General features: G+C 38.1%; 1 protein-coding gene across 1 annotated transcript; it reads left to right on the plus strand.

Annotated features, from left to right (window-relative positions):
- The first annotated feature begins 267 nt into the window (after positions 1-267).
- Positions 268-19,187, plus strand: LOC113539371 (calponin-3). Its single transcript, XM_026935095.3, has 7 exons — positions 268-490; positions 12,514-12,635; positions 13,671-13,737; positions 13,914-14,051; positions 16,307-16,423; positions 16,584-16,730; positions 18,169-19,187. The coding sequence occupies exons 1-7, from the start codon at positions 434-436 to the stop codon at positions 18,511-18,513; spliced, it is 993 nt and encodes a 330-aa protein (XP_026790896.1). The 5' UTR covers positions 268-433; the 3' UTR covers positions 18,514-19,187.
- The last annotated feature ends 2,944 nt before the right edge of the window (positions 19,188-22,131 follow it).

Below are 22,131 nucleotides of genomic sequence, written 5' to 3' on the forward strand. Positions count from 1 at the left end.
TAACACTTGGGGGGACCAACCCATATGGTGGTGGTGGTGGTGGTGTGTGTGTGTGTGTGTGCGTGCGTGTGTGTGGGTGGGGGCACAAATGGAATGGTCGTTTTTGGTTCTTTATGTAATAAAGAACAAATGTTTATATATACACTGATTCCAAAAAAAAAAAAAAAAAAAAAAAAAAAAAAACCCTGCCATTTTGCACTCATTTTGCACTCATTTTGCACTCATTTTGCACTCATTGGCCTTCCATAGCCCAGGCTTTTCCGCGAGTAGGCGGTGGAGTCACGCTGCCCAGCCCAAACTCACGTAGCCTATTTCTCTCCGCGCGGCGTCGTGCTGCTGAGGATCTTCCTCTAAATCAAAGCAACTTCTGGAGCAGTATTCATCCACACCGACTTTAAAGTAAAGTACAGTAAAGTACAGTAAAGGAAAGAAAATGGCTCAGTTTAACAAAGGACCCGCTTACGGTTTATCAGCTGAAGTTAGGAGCAAGGTAAGCCTGGAGAAGCTTTACTCACTGCTTGTTTGTTTGGAGTGAAATGTGTTGTTTGTTGTTTGCTCTGGCGCTTCCCTTTTTTTTTTCTTTTTCCATCTGCTCGCGCTCGATTATTTTTAAATGTTCGAATGTTGGAATAATCGAATATTTAATCGATTCGAATCCAGTGGCCACTTTTCGGCGATTCTTTTGGTGGGATACATTTTGCTTAGTTGCTTCTCTCTTTGTCCTGCCCATCACTGCTTTCTTTTTTCCCCTCTTCTACATCAGCAAGCCTTTCTGAGAAGCTTCTGGGGCGAAAAAAACAACCACGAGAAACAAAAGCGAAACAAAGTGCATCTAAAACTTTTGTGCACGAATATATAAGCTTCATCACAGCTTCACCTTCACAGGACACCACTGAACCTAATGAATGATTGAAGCCAGTGTTTTTGTGCTTTATTCTGCGGTCTGAATGCAAGCTCTTATCTCCAGCAGCCTGGGCAATCTCGCTTTCTGCCACGAATGCATGTCGTTATGGAGTTTGTCAGGTCGGAACAGCACGTGCGTTCATTTGTAACTCTTTCACGAGTTCATGAAGTCGTGCAACTCCAAAGAGTTGATAGCCTAGGCTTGTATTAAGAATGGGTGATGAAATGAATGGGTCATGCATTATTATAATAATCTCTGATGCGTGAAGATTTGCTTGGAGAACAAAACAGATAAGTTAGAACCATCCAGTCTAAGAGGTGCATGCTTGGGTGCATTAAAACAGAGAAAATACATTGTTATACCATTAGATGCAATGGGATGTACGAGATGCATTGTCTTCAGAGGGCAGTGCAGAAAGGGATATGCCTAATGCAAGCATGCATAGCCTTTTCTAGGACACACAGGGTGGAGGCTTCCCATTCGTTGATGCAAAAAAAAAAGGGGGGGGGGGGGGGGGTCAGACTAGGTGGAGGAACCGATTCACCCCAGCATGACTAAATATTTAAAATACAAGCACCTCCATGCTTCAGCTACTTTTGCATGCATTGCATTATTTATGCATTATGCACTTTTTTTAGTATAACACAGTACAAGTCATACAGTTCAAGCAAAATGGAAGTAACTCTTTGCGGCTGTGGTTATAAGCATTCAGGAAGTGATCTCATCCTTTTTCTAGAGTATTCTCATCTCAAAAAGTGATCATGCCTCATCTGTCATGTCAACTACACACAAGGCTGTACTTTTTTTTTTTTTTTTTTTTTTTTTTTTTAAAGTCATTGCAGCTTATTGAGTTTCCCCATATGGTAATAGCTCAAAGGACGTCATTGTCAAGTAATGATGGGGAAGCGATCATGGGTTTGCACATGCATTCCTAGAGGTGAATCATTCTTAACACTAGGCTCAGGTTCTACCTTGTTTTTAAGTCACTAGATAAACTGATTTGTCATACTGAGATCATTTTAAAAAGGCAAAACTTTTTTTCCATAAACATCGTAAAGTAGATGTGTTCTGCAAGTTTTGTTACTTTTGAAAGTCAAATTAGCAAAAGTTGTTATTTGTTGCAATGAGGTGGGAAGCTGTAGGTGTGCCAATTTTCTAGCACACACACACACTCGAGGTGGAGGCTTCCTGTTTGCTGAAAAAGAAGCCAGAATTGATTGTCGGTAATAGCGTGTGCCAATAATTGATTGTATAGTACGGCACTAGGTTATTATTGCACCTGTTTAAAATTAATATCACGTCCCTTTGTGTTGCTTCCATTTTTGGGTGCCATTTGCAACCCAGAGATACGATTTGTCCCATGCAGAAGACAGCTTAAGGACATATCGTATTCTTTATTTTGGAGGGGGGGGACATTTGAAGGAGCATTGCATGTATCGTTCTCAAAGGAGGCAGTCCTGAAAGATTGAAAAAACAAACCATGAGGGACAGGACAGTTACTGAGAAGTTGTTTTGTTTTCCAGTAACATGTAGTGTGAACATATGTAGCAAGGTGAAGTATGTAGTTTCCTGACAAACTGGATTTCAGGCATGTACAGTAACATTGTTCCTCTTCACGTCTTGAGACATATGCTAGCACGTGGCCATGTTTGAGGAAGTGGGTGTGTGGATAAACATCTAAACAACTTGACAGTCAGAGGCACCAAATACTTGGAACAGAGTGTTAATTATGGTAGACATGCATTGCGTTTGTTGAAAGATTCAATCACAGGCGGATTGATTACACTTGTATGCTGCAGTTGTACTCTCACAATGTCCAGAATGTCAGACTCAGCATGCAAACTGATATGAACAAGGAAGTTGACATCATTTCAGTAATCAAAATGTATCAGTTGACGATGGTAAATGCTAAATCGGTGTATATTATTCAAAGTGAGAACTTGGTATTAGAGCTGTGTGCTGCTCTGGATATCAACACTCAATGCTTGTATAAGCCAGGTGCTGTGTAATTGACTCTTATTAACTCTACAGTCATCACACCCATGCAGATTTAACAGGATATGACACAAGTAAAATTACAGGGTGTCTACAAGCATCACCGAACTGCAGCCCATGTGGATGTGAACCAAACACGCAACATTTTTTTTTTTTTCTTTAAATGTTAAAGATAAATAAAGATATTTGTAGTGATAGATTCTTTGTTCATCTATCTCCAATCTTTGACTTCAATTTATCTGCAAGTACTCTTTCAGCTAAATAATACACTTATGTCCATGGCAATTTGTGCAGTTTATTTTAACTTCACACACACACTGGCTTGCTAGCTCATGTCATAACTAGCCAGCTAATTACCTAACTAGCAGTATAAAAATGTGATCACATTGGTGAATACATACAAGGAGTTGGATACATGACACCCAGGTTAAACATAGCAAATCAAATATTGACATATTAAACAATAGTCTGTGATTAGTTGATCAACTAAAATCTTCGGTGTCTGGAGTTTACTTTAGTCTTGCATTTGAGCTTAGAGCTAAGAAGCTTGTATCCAGTTTAGCCTAGTTAAAACTGTGTCTAAAACCTCACTCGCTTGCCTCAAACCACATTGTGTCAAGTACTCTGCTTGTGAAAAGTGCTTGTCTATATCATCACACACTCACTTACACCACTGAAGCCAAATCACTTTCTTCCGCAAGTAGGAGACGTGGCCTAAAATGTGAAACTGCAAGAATGCCGTAAGCAGTAATTCTGATAATATAGTGCCATTTTAATTTGCATATTTACAGTTAATATGGATTTATTCTGTTTGCTGCACAATGTATTTTGAGAAAAGAATTTACAAAAATATAGAATCAAACTTCAGACACCAAATATGTCTTGACTCATTGTGTGTCCATCAAAACTAGATATAGATTTTGGTCAAACTATGTTCTTTTATGTTTCTTGTTGCTTCTTTTTAATGAATAAATACCTTAACCTACTAGTTATAGCAAGTAAATCATGTCAGTTCAAGCTATCTTCATGTTTTCTTTTGCAATACTGAAATAATCCAAAACTACTACAAAGAAATAATGTGGGTGGGGCTACATAGTGAGTTACCAGGTGTCAATCTGACGTACATGAACATGTGTGCTACTTGCAGGCTGTGAGGACTTTGTTATATCACAGCGCTGTTGAATTCTTGATTCTGATTGGTCAGAAGCTGTTGATTGATTTTTTTTAATTTTTTTTTCTCCTCCATCACAGCAGCTCTGACAGTAGTGCTGACTAAAATCAGTTTTATATTAATGACCTCATATGTTACCATTTCGATAGTATGTTGATATGGTGAAACTTTCTGTTAGGAGATATTTAATTAGCATTTTTGGAAGGAGTCTCCAGGGTCAGTGATTTGTGACAGTCAGAGGTCAAGCTGGAGCTTTAAGTTTTTTCTCCACAGGAACGTCTAAGGGCTATTGACATTTCGTTTTGTAGTTTCTTGAAAGGAAAAATACTGCATTTTATTTGTCTTACTAACTTCAAGAGAAAATAAGGAACAGCTTTATTTTATTAAACAATATGTTGTTATTGTTCTAATATTATTAAACAATATATTTAATAATGTAAGTGATAACAGGAAATAACTAGTTCTATGGACCATCTACACCCTAAAATATAAGCATAAACTGTTAGAGTATGATGTCATTTTGGAAATAATTTTTTTAAATGTTAGAGTTGATAAAGTTCTGTGGTAATAGAGGAATAAAGCACTTCATGGTGTAATGATTTTTGGAAACCGTTGATTATTTTTCTATAACAGTATGCCCCATTGTGATTTATTCTTTACATAATATACATATTTGTCTGCAAAAAAAAAAAAAAAAAGTTTTTAATAAAGCAGATAGGATTCTGTTTTAGTGGCACTGTTAATGAGGGCTCTTGAGTACTTCCATGTGTTTTTTTTTTTTTTTTTTTTTCTTTTTTCTTTTTTCTTTTTTCTTTCCTTTATTCCCCCCCCTCCCAAATTTACACCCTATTTTCCAGGCTGTCTGAAATTTAGTGATGTGGCATGTACAGCAAAGCAATATATTATTTTCCTCAAAGCAGACTGAATTTTACAGGTGTGTGTCTTTTATAATCAGGTGTACATAATAATTATTCGAGTGTGTGCAAAGTGTAACTTCGGTGCAGGATGGAGCAAAATTGTAGGTTGTATCTGAAGCATTTGAGGTTGTTTACTCATCATACCTTAAAATTAAATCACAGCTGTGAGCATGTTCACACTAAACCCCATGTAGATAAATATTAAGAAACCGACAACCTTGTGGGATGAAAATGATGGATGACGAACCTGGAGGTTCCTGATTCATCGTCAGACTTGCACTCAGTTTTTCCTCTTCGAAATCAAGGCCAAACAAAAAGGATCTATTGTGTGGCTGCAGATGGCTGCATGTGAAGACACTAGTGTTGGTCCCTTGGTTACTGTAGGATACACAATACTCAAACATCTTGAAAGAGGCGGAAGTTGGAAAGAATTTTGCTGTTAACCTTTGACCTCTCTGTGCGTGGACGGTTTTTTCCTTTGTGGGTTTTTGTGTCAGTGGTGGTCTTTTTCATGATAGTCAGAGGTCATTGGGAACTTTGGATCGGCTTTTCGGTATTTACTTCATTGATTTTTCCCTCTCAGCTTGGAAGTGTGTATTGACTACATCACATGAGTACACTCACAGCGGGGGAGGAGTGTGTAGCGGCAAATGGATTTTTCAGCAGGGACAATGAAATAATAGTAATTTTTATCGGCAATGTGAAACATTTGAAGTAGGGCTGCAACTGACGATTATTTTGATCAACAATTAGTCAGTCAGTTTTTTTTTAGTTAGTTTAATTGGTTTAAAAATGTACTAAATTCCAAAAAAATATTGATTTAAAAGATTTCTTTCCAGTGTTTCAGTCAACTAATACTACTACAGAATGCGTAATTAAATAATGGGTAAGTAACTACAATACAGTATTAATTGTCCAGACAAATTCAAAATAAGGGCCCATATCCAATGGGTGTCCCCCGAACTGATTCATTTAAATTCATTTAAATTCATTTTAATAATATAAAAAAAACTAATATAGGAATATAGGAATTAGAAACCCACGGACGCTTATAGCGTGGTTTAGCATCTAAATATTCACACACTCCCCTCAAACCACATCGAGTAATCTTTAATTAATGTTGTAGAAATCGTTTAGACATGATTCTGATTGTAATATAGTTCGAAATTTGATGTATACATTTACTGTCAATATTATAGATAGTGGCAATCTGATATATGGTATACATATACGATGTCTGTAGAAACTGCTCAGATATTGGAGGGAAAGAAAGAATAGAAAGAGCAGATCTGATTCTGTAATAAGTTTTTTTCAGCTGTTTTCCATGGACTACACCAACACACATTGTACACACACGCACGCACACTACAGTGTAAACCCATATGAGGATGGGTTCTGTGTTGAGTCTGGTTCCTCTCAAGGTTTCTTCCTATCACCATCTCAGAGAGTTTTTCCTTGCCACCGTCGCCCTGCTTGCTCATCAGAGACGTCACACACACACACTTCACTTTACTTTTGTTTGTGTAAAGCTGCTTTGAGACAATGACCTTTGTAAAAAAGCACTATACAAATAAAAAATGAATTGAATTGAATTGAATATTAAAACATGATGCCTTAGAAATGTGTGTTTGTTTAGAGAGTTTGAATGATGCTAAACTGCTAACCGTTAGCTAGATGTCATATATATTTTTTTAGCTACGTTAGCCTTTTAGCTTTAATGCAAAACTAGAATTCAAATTTCAAACACCACAAGTGTGCCTTTGGTGTAAGGCGAAAGCTGTCAAACTGTCAAACACCTTCAGCTGCTCTTTATTATGACTCAGTCACTTATCAAACTTTACACAAGTTCATAACATGTTTAAAAAAAAAAAAAAAAAAAAAAATGGCCACATCTGATCACAACTGGCCACATTGGAAGCAAAAGTCTACACGCTGAGCGGAAGTCTACAAGAGTGGGCTAAAAACAATCCTGGAATGCAGGTGTGCCTTTTGAGACGGCTGTTTACTTTGCCTTTTGTCCATCACTTTGCTTTTCACTCTTTGTGTCAATGTTGTGTGTTGAATGAGGTCATGTTGGGAAGTGAGAGCATAGAAAGGCAGAAGAGAACATGAGTCAACTGCTTTCTTTAACTTTTTTGTTTCACTTCTCCGAGAGCTTTGTTGATTACTTCTGAGGACTGGAGTCTTCAGAGACCTGGTTGTTCTCTTCATTACAGGAAGTGCAATGCCATGATTTCTTTCTTTTCTGTGCATAAACATTTTGTACTGAAGCTTCTATAATCAGGATGAAATATGTTTTATTAATTTTTTTTATTTTTTCAGATTCTCGCATCACCTCTCGCACAGCCCAGGAGACCTTGAGTGTGGGGTTTGTGAACACTGTGCCAATGCCCTGCAGTGTTTACTTGCACTGTGTCACATTGAGACCTCAGTGTTTACTCAACAGATTGCTTTTGTTGAAGTGCTACTTCCTGTTGGCCTTGCACTGACATGGCTGAGGTATAGCTGAGGTATAGCCAATTATAACATGGCTTCAGTTAAACAAGAAAAGGCTGGATCAGTGATCCTTCTGAAGAGCAACCTTTAGGTCCTGTCCATCTCCTTCACAATTCGTTAACAGAGGCTTAACAAATGCTGTATAGCATTTGTGATTTTTTTTTTCCCTCTTATCGCTTGCTATGGCATTACAGGAGAAACCAGAAAACTTTGCTGTTTCTACTTTCTCAGCTAAAACTGCAATCAGAACAAATGGGAATACGTTTTCCAGCGAAAAGCCAAATCACTGAACGGGAAAGGGCATGGGACAAGAGAGAGACACATTTGCTTCTGGTAGCAGTTACTTTCCCTTCACACTGACACTATCTAGATGTGCTTTGACCTGTGAATTTGCAAATCTGGGTATTTTGAGCCAGTAGAAACAAGAGGCTGAGTCAGTGGTCTTTTTGCTTGATTTAAAAAAATGAAGTGGGTGCTAATCTGCAGCCACAGCAGACTTTCGCCTTGCCTTTTTTTTTCTTTTTTTTTTTCTTTTTTTTTTTTTTTTTTTTTGCTGTATCTTGATGTTAGCATCGAGCCGTTCCCATCAACAAATGTGCTAGAGCTTTTGTGGTGAAATTCTCTTTTTTTTTTCTTTCTGGTGCCTGCTAGGATTTTTCTTTTTAGCAATGTTGGCATCTCTCCTTTTAAAAAAATAAGTAAATAAATAAGAGACCCAATTCAACTGGTAAAAGTCTTGAGACAGATTGTTGTTGATTTGGATTGTAACACACCAACCAAGCTCCAGCCAATAAGTGTCATTGAGCATCATTAATCAACTGTCCATGGTGTGTTGTTTGTCTTTGCACCCATTCAGCTGATTGAACATGTTGATGTGAGAGAGAGAGAGTTCTCTGATTGGCTGTTCACCCGAGGGAATTGATACCAGAGAGGAGAAAGCAAAGCAAATACTATCAAACTATTGCTATTTGGGACACTGTCTTCTAGGATCATCAGAATATTTTAATTTTCATTTTTTGATTATAAACATTACTGGCTCCTCCTAGTATTTCACTTAAAGGTGTAGAACATAAGTGCAATTTGGTTGTGATCTGTCATCTTTTCTGCATGTTCTAGTGCAACTTTTCACAGATGGTGTGAGGCAACAGGAGGCGGTGAACAGTCAGCCTGAGTTTTTTGCTGTTTGCTTTGTGTGTAATGGCTCATTGGATTGATGGTATTCGAGGTTTGATGTATGTGACCAAGGTTCTCAGCTACTCCCCTTGGCTTGGATTTTTCCTCAGTTGGGAAAATGTTGCCTGGCTTTTTTTTTTTCCTTCTTCTTCTTCTTTTTTTTTCTTTTTGATATTCACTTGTCCAGTTTCGGTGAACCTGTGCCCACTGTATCCTTAGATTCTTCTAGTCTCAGATGTTCTTGGCTGATAAGAATGGAAACCAACATGATCTGTTGCTGTAGCCAGTCCACCTTGTGTTTCAATATAATATGCCTTCTGAGATGCTTTTCAGCTCACCATGGTTGTGGTTATTTGAGTTACTGTAGCCTTCCTGTCAGCTTGAACCAGTCTGGCTATTCTCCTCTCATCTCCTGCATCAAAAAGGCATTTACACTTTCAGAACTGCTGCTCACTGGGTGGTGTTTTTTTTTTTTTTCCTTAACGTTTTTCACATCATTCAGTGTAAACTCTAGACACAGTGGTGTCAAACTCCCAAGAGATCAGCAGTTATGATTAGGCTAAGGTTATAATCAGGTGTAGGTGTGTGTTTTATGTCCTGTGGACTTATGCTGTGCAGTTATACCATCTCACCATGACTTGTGGAACCATGTGATGGTTTGCTGTTGATTGTAACATGAGAAGGGTGATGCATTGGGTTCCTTCCTCACATTTAAGCTGTGCCACATGACATTTGGTAATCGTTATTGCAGACAAGAAAGGTTGCAAAAGTCACTCAGTGTGCCGTGATCATCCCGACCTGATCATTAAATTTCCGTTAAAGTGTTATCCCTTGTGCTTTGGCACATCCAAACATTCACACAATTCAACAAACACAAATTACTATGTTCTAAATCATGCATTCTTTAACCAGTGCATGTATCAAATATGGAATGCTATAAGTGTGGTGTGGTGTCACACTTTACTCTGGATACATGTTTGAATGTTTTCATCTGTGGATATGTTTGTGAAACGGATTGTTCTCTTGTTGAATTGAGCTCACCATAATCCTGCATGCAGGATTTTTTTCCTTTGCCTTTCCAGCACAGACTTGTTGAGCTTGCTGGAAAGACCGTTAGGTGTGTTTGAACATGCAAAGGAAGTCCTTCAACAATTCCACCGCTGCTTAATCAGGCTGAGTCAGTTGCCTTGATGTTGCTTTGTTATAGCTGCCTCAACTGACCTCGTAATGACACCCTTCTTCTGATGATATTGCCCAAGAAGACTAGACTATACAACATTGTTATTATGATATCATAATAGTTTGTCTGAGTGTATTGCGTTCATCATTTATGCTGATGTGCATTATCTGGTAAATTAAAACTGCATAAAAGAAATAGCTGATTGGATATTCTACTTTTTCACATTTTTATATATATATATATATATATATATATATATATATATATATATATATATATATATATATATATATATATATATATATATATTGTTTTTTACTTCTTTCCCAGTTGTGTTTTCTTTTCTGGTTCCATGTTATATAGTTTAATTTTGTAAACATTAAAAACAAAAAATATGATATGTGCCACTAGAATGAAATTTCTCAAGTTTTATGGAAGAAAGAAGAACTTCCATGTTTTAAAACAGATATTATGTTATTAAAGGCAACCAGTTAGGGAACGGTTTGGGATTTCTACAGATTTTCTCCACAAAAAGGCTTGTCAAGGATATTGTGTATTAAAAGAGAATGTTATTGACCTTAGGCAATAATACCGTACAGATACAATAATACAGATGTGTTGTTTTTTTTGTTTTTTTTTTTTAAAGATACTTTGTGCTCATTACAGCACCACATTTAGGCAGTGCTTAATTTGGGAAAAGGTCTATTCTGAATTCTTGAAGGACTAAAAACCCCTATTTAGTATTGCTAAAATGGGATCCTTTTAAATGTATTCAAATAATTATAGATTAATTGAGGTGAAGTAAACTGAAATGTAATCTAGATAAAGATCATCAAGAAAGTGAAATGAACAATGAGTGACAAAAAAAAACCTGGAAATAGGTTTACTTGCTCTTTGAATTGAAGGGTTTAGTCTTCCCGGCACAACCAGTTCGACCTACCAGCATTAGCTTGATACACACGACCATAAATACACACAACACGCTATTAGGATTTAGGAGCTCTGCACGCTACATTTACTCATAAACTCCCATCTGCATCACAAGACAGATGTGTGACCATGTTTACAAGTATAAACCGGCCTTGCTTCATTGACATGTACACACACTTCAGATAAAAAGTATGCTTGGTATGAGTAGTTAGAAGTATCTATAATTGTCCCATATCACTACCCCTACACTGTCTGTTTTCTTTTGTGGATTGGTTATGAAGAGTTGAAGCTGAAATTGCATCCAGAGCCGACTCTAAAGCCACGGGTCAGAGGTCAGGCAACCCTCAATGCAATTTCCTGTGTGCGGCGAAGCTCTTGGCACTGATCCTGCATAAACATGGCTGGGGTGAAGAGGAAAAACATTTTCCTGACTTGATCTCCAGGAGCTCAACTTCAGAGACTGCTTTGTTTCTGGGTTACAGAGATCTAAGATTGGAAAACTGGGATCTGAATTTGTAATGGATTTTCACATCCTTGATGTATATATCTGAACTTTTATATTTTGTGCTCTGTCATGGTGGTGAGGGAAAAAAATGGATAATGCTTATTGTCACACTAGGCTTATGCTCATATAAAATTTTTGTAATCTGAGATGCCAAGGTTTACTTTCACAGAATTCAAGTCCAGTGACCAAAACGATGGGATTGAATTGCATGAATGGATCTCTATTTTATTTTCATTTTGTAACTCCATCATACACACATTAAATCCAGTCCAGTACCAGTACAACATAACATATCGTACAGAATTGAGTCTTTGTTTTTCATGTATTTGTGTTCACTGAATGTGTGTGATGTGATGACTGACATGGAACGGATCACGCACATGAACAGAACTCAGCTTGGCTTAAAGCATGTTGCTGTCAGAGCTGTCATTTTTGTCTTAATGTGGCAATAGGAACTTGCAAAAAACATTTGACTGTTGTGAGAATGCCAGTATCAGTATTGTAGGTTTCTTCCTAATTTCAATAAAATAAAATATCCATGAAAGGTAATGTACTGACATTTGGTTAAATGCTAGGAGAGCAGAAAGCTGTCTTTGGGGTGTTATCAACCAACCTGTAATTTTCCCCCTTACAATTAAACTTGCCTCCTGTTGGTTGTGGTGCACTAGTTTGTCTTTGACATATGTAATATACAGAAATAAGTAAAGAATAACTTGACATGATGCGGAGTTATTGTTAGTACTCATAACATCATTTCTCAAAGTATTCTATTCGTCTTTTATTCCTCTGCCAATAATTGCAATTTTTTTTGTTATCTTTAATGTTGTGGAATGTCTGCTAAAAAAAAAAAATTAGTTCCTGTTATCACTTATGTTATAGCAGCTACAAAATAATTTCCTCACCAGTCTCACTTCTTTCTCTCTTAAAATTATTAAGACAAAAAAATGCAGCCTGTCATGTTACCAAGAAACCACAAAGTATAAACTCCTTTGTCCTGAAGACTTTCCTGTCTGAAAACATACCTCTGACTGTTAGAAACTGGAGACTCCTTACAAAAATTCCAGACAAACATCTCCTCAAAGAACTTCATATCAGTGGTTTTTATTTGTTTATTTATTTTATTATAAAGTCTGCTCTAAGTCCCTGTGATCAACACCCATATGGCCATATATGTATGTTCTGATATATTGTGTAACCAACTGTCAGCACACTGACACTCTGGTTGTGCTCTTCCTTTCTCAGATTGCTCAGAAGTATGACCTACAGAAGGAGGAGGAGCTGCGCTTCTGGATCGAGGAGGTCACCGGCATGCCGATTGGAGAGAACTTCCAGTTGGGGCTGAAGGACGGCGTCATCCTTTGCGAGTAAGTTATTGCTAATGTCGTTTGACTAACTGTACATTCAGTCAGCACTGGTTTGCATGAGCTCCTTTTCAACTCTACCTACACTTGTGGAGACAATAAATGTATAACTTTGCATGTTTCAGTATGCTTGGAGTTGATCAGGAACGTAGGCTAACAAAGTCCCTGATGGGCAGACATGTTCCATTAAAATAGAAATGTTTTACTGGAACTTATTTTGCCTGTTTTACACAATTTTTTGCAAATGTCTTCCCGGAATATTCCCACCTGAAATCTACCAATCTGTTTTCTTTTGAATTCATGGATTCTTTCCGAACCACTGCTTATGCAGTGTCCTAGAGTGCTAATTGGCCTGTTCTGTACACATGAGCTAATGGATTCCTATGATTTGCTAGCGTGACTCAGCAGACTGTTCTTCCATCGCAGATGGCTGTGGCATCATGGGGATTTCACCTTACAGTCTCCTGATGATAGGACAACCGCATAAAACGTTTGCACCACTCAGAGCCTGCTGTAATTCTAAACACTTGGCTTGGTTGTTTCCGTGCAATTTACTTTGAGAAAGAGCAAAAATTCCTAACTTTGCCTGTATCATTTGCAGCTGTCACCATTGTTTTAATCATCACCTGCTTCAACTTCTACATAAACAGATGTGAGTTACTGTTCGGGCGTCGCCGCCTCACAGCTCCAGGGTCCCTGGTTCAGTCTTAAACTTGAGTTAACTCTGTGTGGCATTTCACATGTTCTCCCTGAGTCTGTGTGGGTTTCCTCCAGGTTCTCTGGTTTCCCCTGACCTCACAAAAACATACTGGTATGTCAATTGGCTACTTCAAATTGCCCCTAGGTGTGAATGAGTGTATGAATGTGTGTGCATGGTTCTGTCTGATGGACTGGCAGACCGTCCAGGATTCATTACCACTTTGTGCCAAGTGTTCCTGGGATAAGTGCCAGATCCACTACAACTCTGACCATGATAAAGCATTTACTGGAGATGATTGAATAAGTGAATGAATGACTTAATGTTTTCATTATTTATAGGCTAATCAACAAACTCCAGCCTGGCTCTATAAAGAAAATTAACCACTCCAAACTCAACTGGCATAAGGTGAGGTATTTCTGAGTTAGTAGTTTAAAAAAAAGTGTCATTTTGTTTAATATGTTTTAGATTTACAAGGTTTTTTGCAAGACATCTTAAACTTGACTACAAAGTACATCTTATCCCAAAACCATTTTTGTGTGCAAAAGCATGGCTCTAAATCCTATTTTCTGTTGATCACATAGCTGGAGAACCTGGGCAACTTCATCAAAGCCATTCTCACATATGGCCTGAAGCCAAATGACATATTTGAAGCCAATGACTTGTTTGAGAATGGAAACATGACGCAGGTCCAGACCACATTGCTCGCCCTGGCTGGCATGGTGAGACTTTCACACATGGTGGAAATTCACAATATGATGACTGTACAAAGCAGTATTGTGTTTTTAGATGCATTATGGTATCTAATTACAGCTTCAAAAAGGATGACACTAAGTGGCATTACAATACAAAATAGCTAAAGTGTTTTGAACTTGTTAATAGAATCACTTTTGCATACTATACAGATTGGATTTCCAAACACATGGCTGTTAATGTTTTCAGAGGACGTCTGAAGTAATTATGATCCATTGTGGCTGCGCAAGTTGCGCTTAATCATTAGTAGGTCACATGCAGTCAGGTCCATAAATATTGGGACAGTGACACAGTTTTGGTAATTTTGCCTCTGTACACCACCACAGTGGATTTGAAATGAAGCAGTCAAGATGTGACTGAAGCGTAGACTTTCAGCTTTAATTCAAGGGGTTTAACAAAAATATTGCATTAACCGTTTAGGAATTACAGCCATTTTTTTTACAGAGTTCCTCCATTTTCACAGGCTCAAAAGTAATGGGACAAACTAATATAATCATAAATATTAGGATTATTTTTATTACTTGGAGGTAAATCCTTTGCAGTCAATGACTACCTGAAGTCTGGACCCCATGGACATCACCAAATGCTGAGTTTCCTCCCTTGAGATGATTTGCCAGGTCTTTACTGCAGCCATCTTCAGTTGCTGCTTGTTTGTGGGTCTTTCTGCCTTCAGATTTGTCTTCAGTAAGTGAAAAGCAGCTCAGTTGGGTTGAGGTCATTTAAGAACATTTAATTTCCAAGCTCTTGGGCTGCTTTCACAGTATGTTATGGGTTGTTATCCATCTGTACTGTGAAACGCTGTCCTATCAGTTTTGCAGCATTTGACTGAATCTGAGCAGAAAGTATAGCTCTGTACACTTCAGAATTCATCCTGCTACTTCTATCAACAGTCACATTATCAATAAACCCCAGTGACCCAGTTCCATTGGCAGCCAAACATGCCCATGCCATAACACTGCCTCCACATGTTTGACGGATGATGTGGTATGCTTTGGATCATGACCCCTTCCTTTCCTTCTCCATACTTTTCTCTTCACATCATTCTGGTACAAGTTAATCTTGCATCAGAACTGGTCAGGCTTTTTTTTTTTTTTAGAGGCTTTTTAGCAAAGTGTAATCTGGCCTTTGTGTTCTTGAGTGTTACCAGCGGTTTGCATCTTGAGGTAAACCGTCTGTATTTACATTCATGAAGGTGGCTCTTGATTGTAGGCTTTGACAATGATAGGCCTACCTCCTCCAGAGTGTTCCTGACTTGGCTAGATGTTGTGAAGGGGTTGTTCTTCAGTAAGAAAAGAATTCTGCAATCATCCACTTTAGTTGTTTTCTGTGGTCTCCCAGGCCTTTTGGTGTTGCTGAGCTCGCCAGTGCATTCCTTCTTTTTAAGAATGTACCAAATTGTTGATTTGGCCCTCCTAAAGTTTCTGCTATCTCTCTGATAGGTCTGTTTTGGTTTTTCAGCCTAATGATGGCCTCCTTCACTTGCATCAACACCTCTTTGGATGGCATATTGAGAGTTCCCATGAACAGCTACCAAATGCAAATTCAACACTTGGAATCAGCTCCAGACCTTTTATTTCCTTAATTTATCATGATATAAGGAGGAAACAGGCCACAGCTGGCCATGAAACTGCTTATCAGTCAATTGTCCCATTACTTTTGAGCCTGTGAAAATGGAGGAACTCTGTAAGAAATGGCTGTAATTCCTAAACGGTTAATGCAATATTTTTGTTAAACCCCTTGAATTAAAGCTGAAAGTCTACGCTTCAGTCACATCTTGACTGCTTCATTTCAAATCCACTGTGGTGGTGTACAGAGGCAAAATTACCAAAACTGTGTCACTGTCCCAATATTTATGGACCTGACTGTATAACTTGCCTAAAACCCCTGGAAGCTTTGCTTCTGTCAAATCATTTTGAATGTCATCTGTGTTTTATTGTTCAGCATTTTAAACTTGGCCACTATTTGATTTGGGTTTTGTGTGCCAAAAATTACTGACGACTTGTTAGATTTTGGAGATACACCAGGACTAACTACATCATCTCACTTCTCAAAGTAAAACTAATCTGGTCCAAATAGGGCTTTTTTTACAAAATGGTCTAGAAATACAAATTTCAGAGATATACAGTCAATCCCTTTTACAGAAGAAAAATTGGCAAGATTACAGAATGTTTTCGTATGCTTTTTCATTTTTCTTTGTACTAAACTATTTTCTTTTGATTCAAAGGCAAAGACCAAAGGCTTGGACACCAAGGTTGATATTGGTGTGAAGTATGCAGACAAGCAGGAACGCTCGTTCAACGATGAGAAGTTAAAGGCTGGAAACTGTGTCATTGGCTTACAGGTGTGGCACGTCATCATAGCTTATTTATTTAAGTATGGGGTGTTGATGCATTCTTATACCCTAGTGTGTGTACCTTTCCTCCCACCCCATTTATTCATTGTTGACTGGCGTACATTTTACTGCCCATTTCTGACATATTGTTTTCCTTGCTGATGTCTAGATGGGGACAAATAAATGTGCCAGTCAGGCTGGTATGACTGCTTATGGCACCCGAAGACATCTTTATGATCCAAAGACCCAAACAGACAAGCCTTATGACCAGACTACCATTAGCCTGCAGATGGGCACCAATAAGGGAGCAAGTCAGGTATGTCACTGTATATGTCACTACAACTCTGAGCCCCTGTAATTATTACAATGGCGTCTCCACCTGGACACATTTCGGTACAAATAAGGTTTTCCTCAGCAGAGGTAGATAACCATGCTTACTACAGCAGATTGGTTGAGGTGGGTGCGATGGATTAATGACATGGGTATTCACTGATCTGTTTTATGTTTACGTCACTTTTAATTCCCCACCCAGTGTCTTATTTCCTTTTCCAGTGAGCACTAGCTGCTCAGCTCCAAGAAAACCTCCAGGATAATGTTTCACATCACATCCAAGACTCAGCATTAAACGCATTACCTGGGCATACAATTACCACGAGCACATACAATTCAATTTATTCATATTGTTCATGAACAGAAAGTGATGGATGGCAACAACTTCTGCATATTACACACAGGATGTGTCACTTTACCACAAAAATCCCATCTTGTAGACACTGTAGTGTTTCTTGGAAATGCCTTAGTCTGGTTTTAGCTGCCAAACAAAGGAAAAAGGAACCGGAACCCCTGACATACACATACCCGGCACAATGGCATGATCGCTAAATGTTCATTTCCACAGCAACCTGTGAGCAACCTCTCACTGAATATACACATATAAATGGGTCCAAAGTCTGGGTCCATTACTAATAGCTGTTTAACGCAAGTCAAAAATGTTTGTTTCTATTGACTTGGATCAGTAGAGACAATAAAGCATAGCACAAACAAGTATAGTAAATCAATATCAGGTTTATATATTAAGCGACATCGACATCTCTTAAAGGCTTTTGCACCCTGTGGCTACTTGCTGAAAAATCTGAACCACTATGGATGGCTGTGGCATTGTCTGAATGATCTTCTGATCAAACGTTGTCGGTGTGCTGATCGGGAGCCCGTTTCAGTTTTTAAAAATGTGTATTCACGCTAACCTGCATCAACAGAGTGAGCTGTTTCTATTAGTTTTAATAATAATAATAATACTGATAATTTCAGGTCAGAGTGCTTTACAGTGTGAAGTAAAAGAAAGAAAAAAACAAAAGTTAAAAAAAAGGTAATACAGGAAGGACAAATAATACAAAAATGCAGTAAATAATAGCAGTGAAAGATGAAAATAATATATAAAAATGATATAATAAAGGTAGTTATAGTGAATATTATACTTGTATAATAAATAGAAGTATAATCATTTAAATCTATAATAGCTATCATAAGTATATAAGTAATATTAAATGTGACAATTGGCAGTAAAAGTAAGGCAAATGAAAGGTATTTAAATGCTAAAGTGAAAAAATTTTCACTGTTTTTAGCTGTATTTTTTAATTAGTAACAGATGGAGCTGTTGGTAGTGTATTCAGACTATTCCATTGTCTGACATGGTTAGAAACACATCACTTGCATTTTTTTTCAATCTTGTCTGCTTGGCTTTCCCGACTCTTTAGGCTGGCATGGGTGCCCCCGGCACCCGGCGAGACATCTACGACCAGAAGGTGTCTCTGCAGCCGATGGACAACTCCACCATCTCTCTGCAGATGGGCACCAACAAAACAGCCTCGCAGAAGGGCATGAGTGCCTATGGTCTGGGCAGGCAGATCTACGACCCCAAATACTGCCCCTCATCTGGGGAGCCTGGAGCCCACACCAACGGCAGCCAGGGCACCGGCACCACTGGATCCGAGGTCAGCGACACTGACTACCAGGCTGACTACCAAGCAGAATACCACCAAGAGTACCAGCCGCAATACGATGAGTACCGTGGCCACTATGACCAGGGCATCGATTATTAGGTGGCTGAATTACAGTGTTCAGATCAAGAAGATTTTTTTTTCCTCCTTGTTTTGGTTCTTATTTCAACAGAGCAAGATTTCTTTCCTTGCTGGCCTTACAAACTGATGCAGAGGGAGCAAAAAGTTGCCTTAATACTCATTCCTGTGTAGATTGTCAGTATTGTATTTTTTTTTTTTTTCTTAATTACTGAGAATTATGTTTGGAACATTTTTTTTTTCCTTTTTTAAAGCCTGTTTTAACCTGGGTGTTTTTGGAAGTGTGCAGCCTCTCCCTCAGAGTCTTCTTTGTCCTCCTGTAATTTGATTTAGTTTGATTACGGGACGTTCATCTCATTCTGGCTGTGTCTCATTGTCTCAGTGCTCTTGGACTCTGAGCTCAAGGACAGTGGGAGGGGCTTGAGTACCTCTTCCTGAAAGTTTGCTTAGTTTCCCATGCCCGGACAGGAAGCTGTCAAGTCCCTAGCTGTCGTTTTTAAACACAAAGCCTCTTTTAGATTCATTGGCCTTTAATTAGTTTGATCTAACAGTGGTTTTGTTACTTGTGCCATATATTTCTCCTCTTTTAGGCAACCTTTCCTTTTCTGTTGTATTCTTTGCTTTTGTATTTATTGCCACTGTCACTTGATATGGTCCTGTCAAATTATTTTTTAATGAATAAATTTTTACATATGACAGCCACAGGTTTTTTTTGTCTTTCATACCTAAGGCACCATCATGTAAAAGATCTCACAGACTTTAGAAGAAATTAACTATCTTATACACAAGAGGATCTGTTTAGCAGAGACACACCACCTCTGGAATGAGATCTCTTTCCTCTCAGGGAGTGTGTGTGTGTGTGTGTGTGTGTGTGTGTGTGTGTGTGTGGACAGGAGCCAAAATCCTCTCACATCCATGCCAGTAAACCCAGACCCGTCCTGCTACAGTGGCTCAGTATGACAAGGATGTGAGCTGCCCGATAGGTTCATGGGAAAAGTCCAGTAGCTCAGAGTTTCACTCCCTCCCTCTTTTTTTTTTTTTCTTCTGAGAATAAGCCTTGCTTTGTGTGGCTATTCAGGCCTGATCATAATACAGCTCTCAGTTAGAACAGAAGCTGAGCGACAGCACAGGTTCTCCTAGAAGCTTGGCCTTTCAGGACAAACTGCTTCATTTGGATATCTGTTGTGGAAAGTGAAACTTCCAGTAATATGTTATCAATATTATTCATGTGTTTAGCAAGATGATTATCCACAAGGTGGCGCTATGAAGCCCTGGCGCTTCAGTCCTGCAGCCAAATAAGCTTGTTATGATGATGATGATGATGATGATAATGATAAAAGCAGCAGTCGTACACTCGCAAGATTTTGCTCACATGGCTGAGTGTAGAATGAATTTAAATAGTTTGTAGATTAGTAGATTATTTTTCTACTTCAAGACAGGAGCATCCAAACGACAGCACTTGAGGTGTTTTGGGAGTTAAGAACAACACTTTTTTTGAATACTGTGTGCTATTCCCTACAACATAATCTAAAAATCTCACATCTTTCCCGTCTTGTAAGCCTTAATGGTGTTAATTCTATAAGCCAACATTAATCTTATTGAACATTTTAGTAGACATGGCAGCACTAAAGAAACAACAACAAAAAAAAAAAAAGAAAAGCATTTGCAGCAAGATTTTAGGCCCAGTCACTAAATGTGAATATTTTACTGTAAACTCTTTACACTGCAAAATTCAGAAGTATAGCAGAAAGTGATTAAAACACCCGTGTAGTAGCCTGGGAAAACACTTCACATGGTCAAACTGACATTTTGTACTATATATAATTCAGAAAATTACAGGCTTTGCTGGACTGAAATATGTTTCTCCTTTGCATATGTCTCAACCATAAATAAAGTTCTAGCATTCTAAAATCTGGTTGCCCCAATTCCACTGAAACACACCAACACACTGATTGTCTAAACGCAAAGCTATTAGTTGAATTAATATGTAATAAGTATTTTAAGATTATAATAAGCTTTAATTTTTTATGTTATATACATTTTCAAAGAATGATACGAGTTCTTACTTTGATTATAAGCATCTCTGTCTCGTCACCTGTTGTAAAAGTCATTCACGGCATTTACACTGTTCACTGTATTTTTACATTGGTGGGGGAAGTAACCACAATGTGAAGGCATAGGAGTGACACATCAGACATTCTGACAGCCGGTATCTGATTACAGACTGAATTTATTAAGATTATCTCTGTTTCGTTGCAGCTCATAGGTATCCAAATACTTGATCAAAGCATGACATTCACCATGTGTGGAAATCACACTTAGATAGCAAGAATCAGACTGTTTTTAACCACTGCTTTTGTTACACAACATCTCTGCAGGCAGAAAACCAAGGCAAGGTAAAAAGTAAATATAGCTTCCATGTCATTTTGGTGAAATATATAATTAAGTATAAAAGTATACCTGATTTTTTTCTTCATTTTTGGCTGTTTGTGACATCTGACATCTGGGATTTCCCTGACCACCACACATTAGCTATTCAATTAATTCATTATACTGGCAATCAAGCAGCTTGTTGCTGGAATAAAATTCTTAATTTTTATTATTGCAGATGAACTGTTGCCTGTGACTTTTCTATTTTATTTTATTTTTTTTATCTTCCATCTTCCAAGGAGGAAAAGTCTGTACTGTTTTAAAGCAGTTGCATGATAGGCTGTGTGTATTCTTACTTCTGAGCAAAAGTCCCTGAAAGAGCACCATCTGAGAACAGCCGGCTGTGGTTTCAGTAAATGAGAGTGAATTTGCTTTGTACTTAGTGAGGAATATTTTCCACTTGTGGCTCAAAGGGAATTCTTCTCAGTGCACAGCTGCTAAGGGACTGGAAACATCCCTCACTCTCTCTTCCGATCACTCTCAGCCCCTCTCCTTCTCTGTGGATCTCACTTGTGCTCAGTGTCTATATGTTTGGCTGGTTTTAATTTAAGTATAAAACATTAACACTCGTCTATAGTGCTTATAAATTTAAACATCATCTGGAACATTGGCTCCAAGTCTGTGGTATTAAGTTCTGCTTTAAGAGTCTGACTGAAGTTCACAGACGTATCTGAGTTCATATCGGAAAAATGTCAACCACATTGGTTTATATGCGATTACCATGAAGAAGAACTTTTCCCTGGACTGAGAAAAGAAGGGAAACTTTTTTACTCAAATCTTATAATGTAAGATTTAAAGGTAGTAATCAATAAATAATACCAAATGTATTACTGTAGAAATTATGAATGCTTCAGTCAAGAGTATATGCAAATTAAGCGCTAGATTGGTAAAAATCAACATTTCCGAGACTTTCCTGAAGGAAGTGTTTATGCTTAAACGTTAACAGTGTAGCTGTATTGGTCAGAGCACAGACACTGCGAAACTTTCAAACTTCATACATAACCAGAAACCATGTTTTCCTATATTGCTTCAGTGAAAAGAAGTTGAACTGAAGTGATCCTAAAGTCTGTACTGTTGCAGTGTAACAGGTGAAGTTTTAAATTCCCATACACAGTCATGGATTTTACCCATTTATTGAAGGAATTCAACAACTGCCCTTAGACTTCCATTATAAGCAGGCATATAGGAAGATGCTTTAATTAGTAGGGGCTG

The sequence above is a fragment of the Pangasianodon hypophthalmus genome, chromosome 14, assembly GCF_027358585.1.
Source record: "Pangasianodon hypophthalmus isolate fPanHyp1 chromosome 14, fPanHyp1.pri, whole genome shotgun sequence".
Lineage (NCBI taxonomy): Eukaryota > Metazoa > Chordata > Actinopteri > Siluriformes > Pangasiidae > Pangasianodon > Pangasianodon hypophthalmus.

Excerpts from the sequence above, each read along its gene's own strand:
- LOC113539371 (XM_026935095.3), top strand. The coding sequence starts at position 434 with ATGGCTCAGTTTAACAAAGGACCCGCTTACGGTTTATCAGCTGAAGTT. Across the intron at positions 14,052-16,306 it reads TGCTCGCCCTGGCTGGCATG|GCAAAGACCAAAGGCTTGGA; the intron begins GTGAGACTTTCA and ends TTTGATTCAAAG. Across the intron at positions 16,424-16,583 it reads ACTGTGTCATTGGCTTACAG|ATGGGGACAAATAAATGTGC; the intron begins GTGTGGCACGTC and ends GCTGATGTCTAG.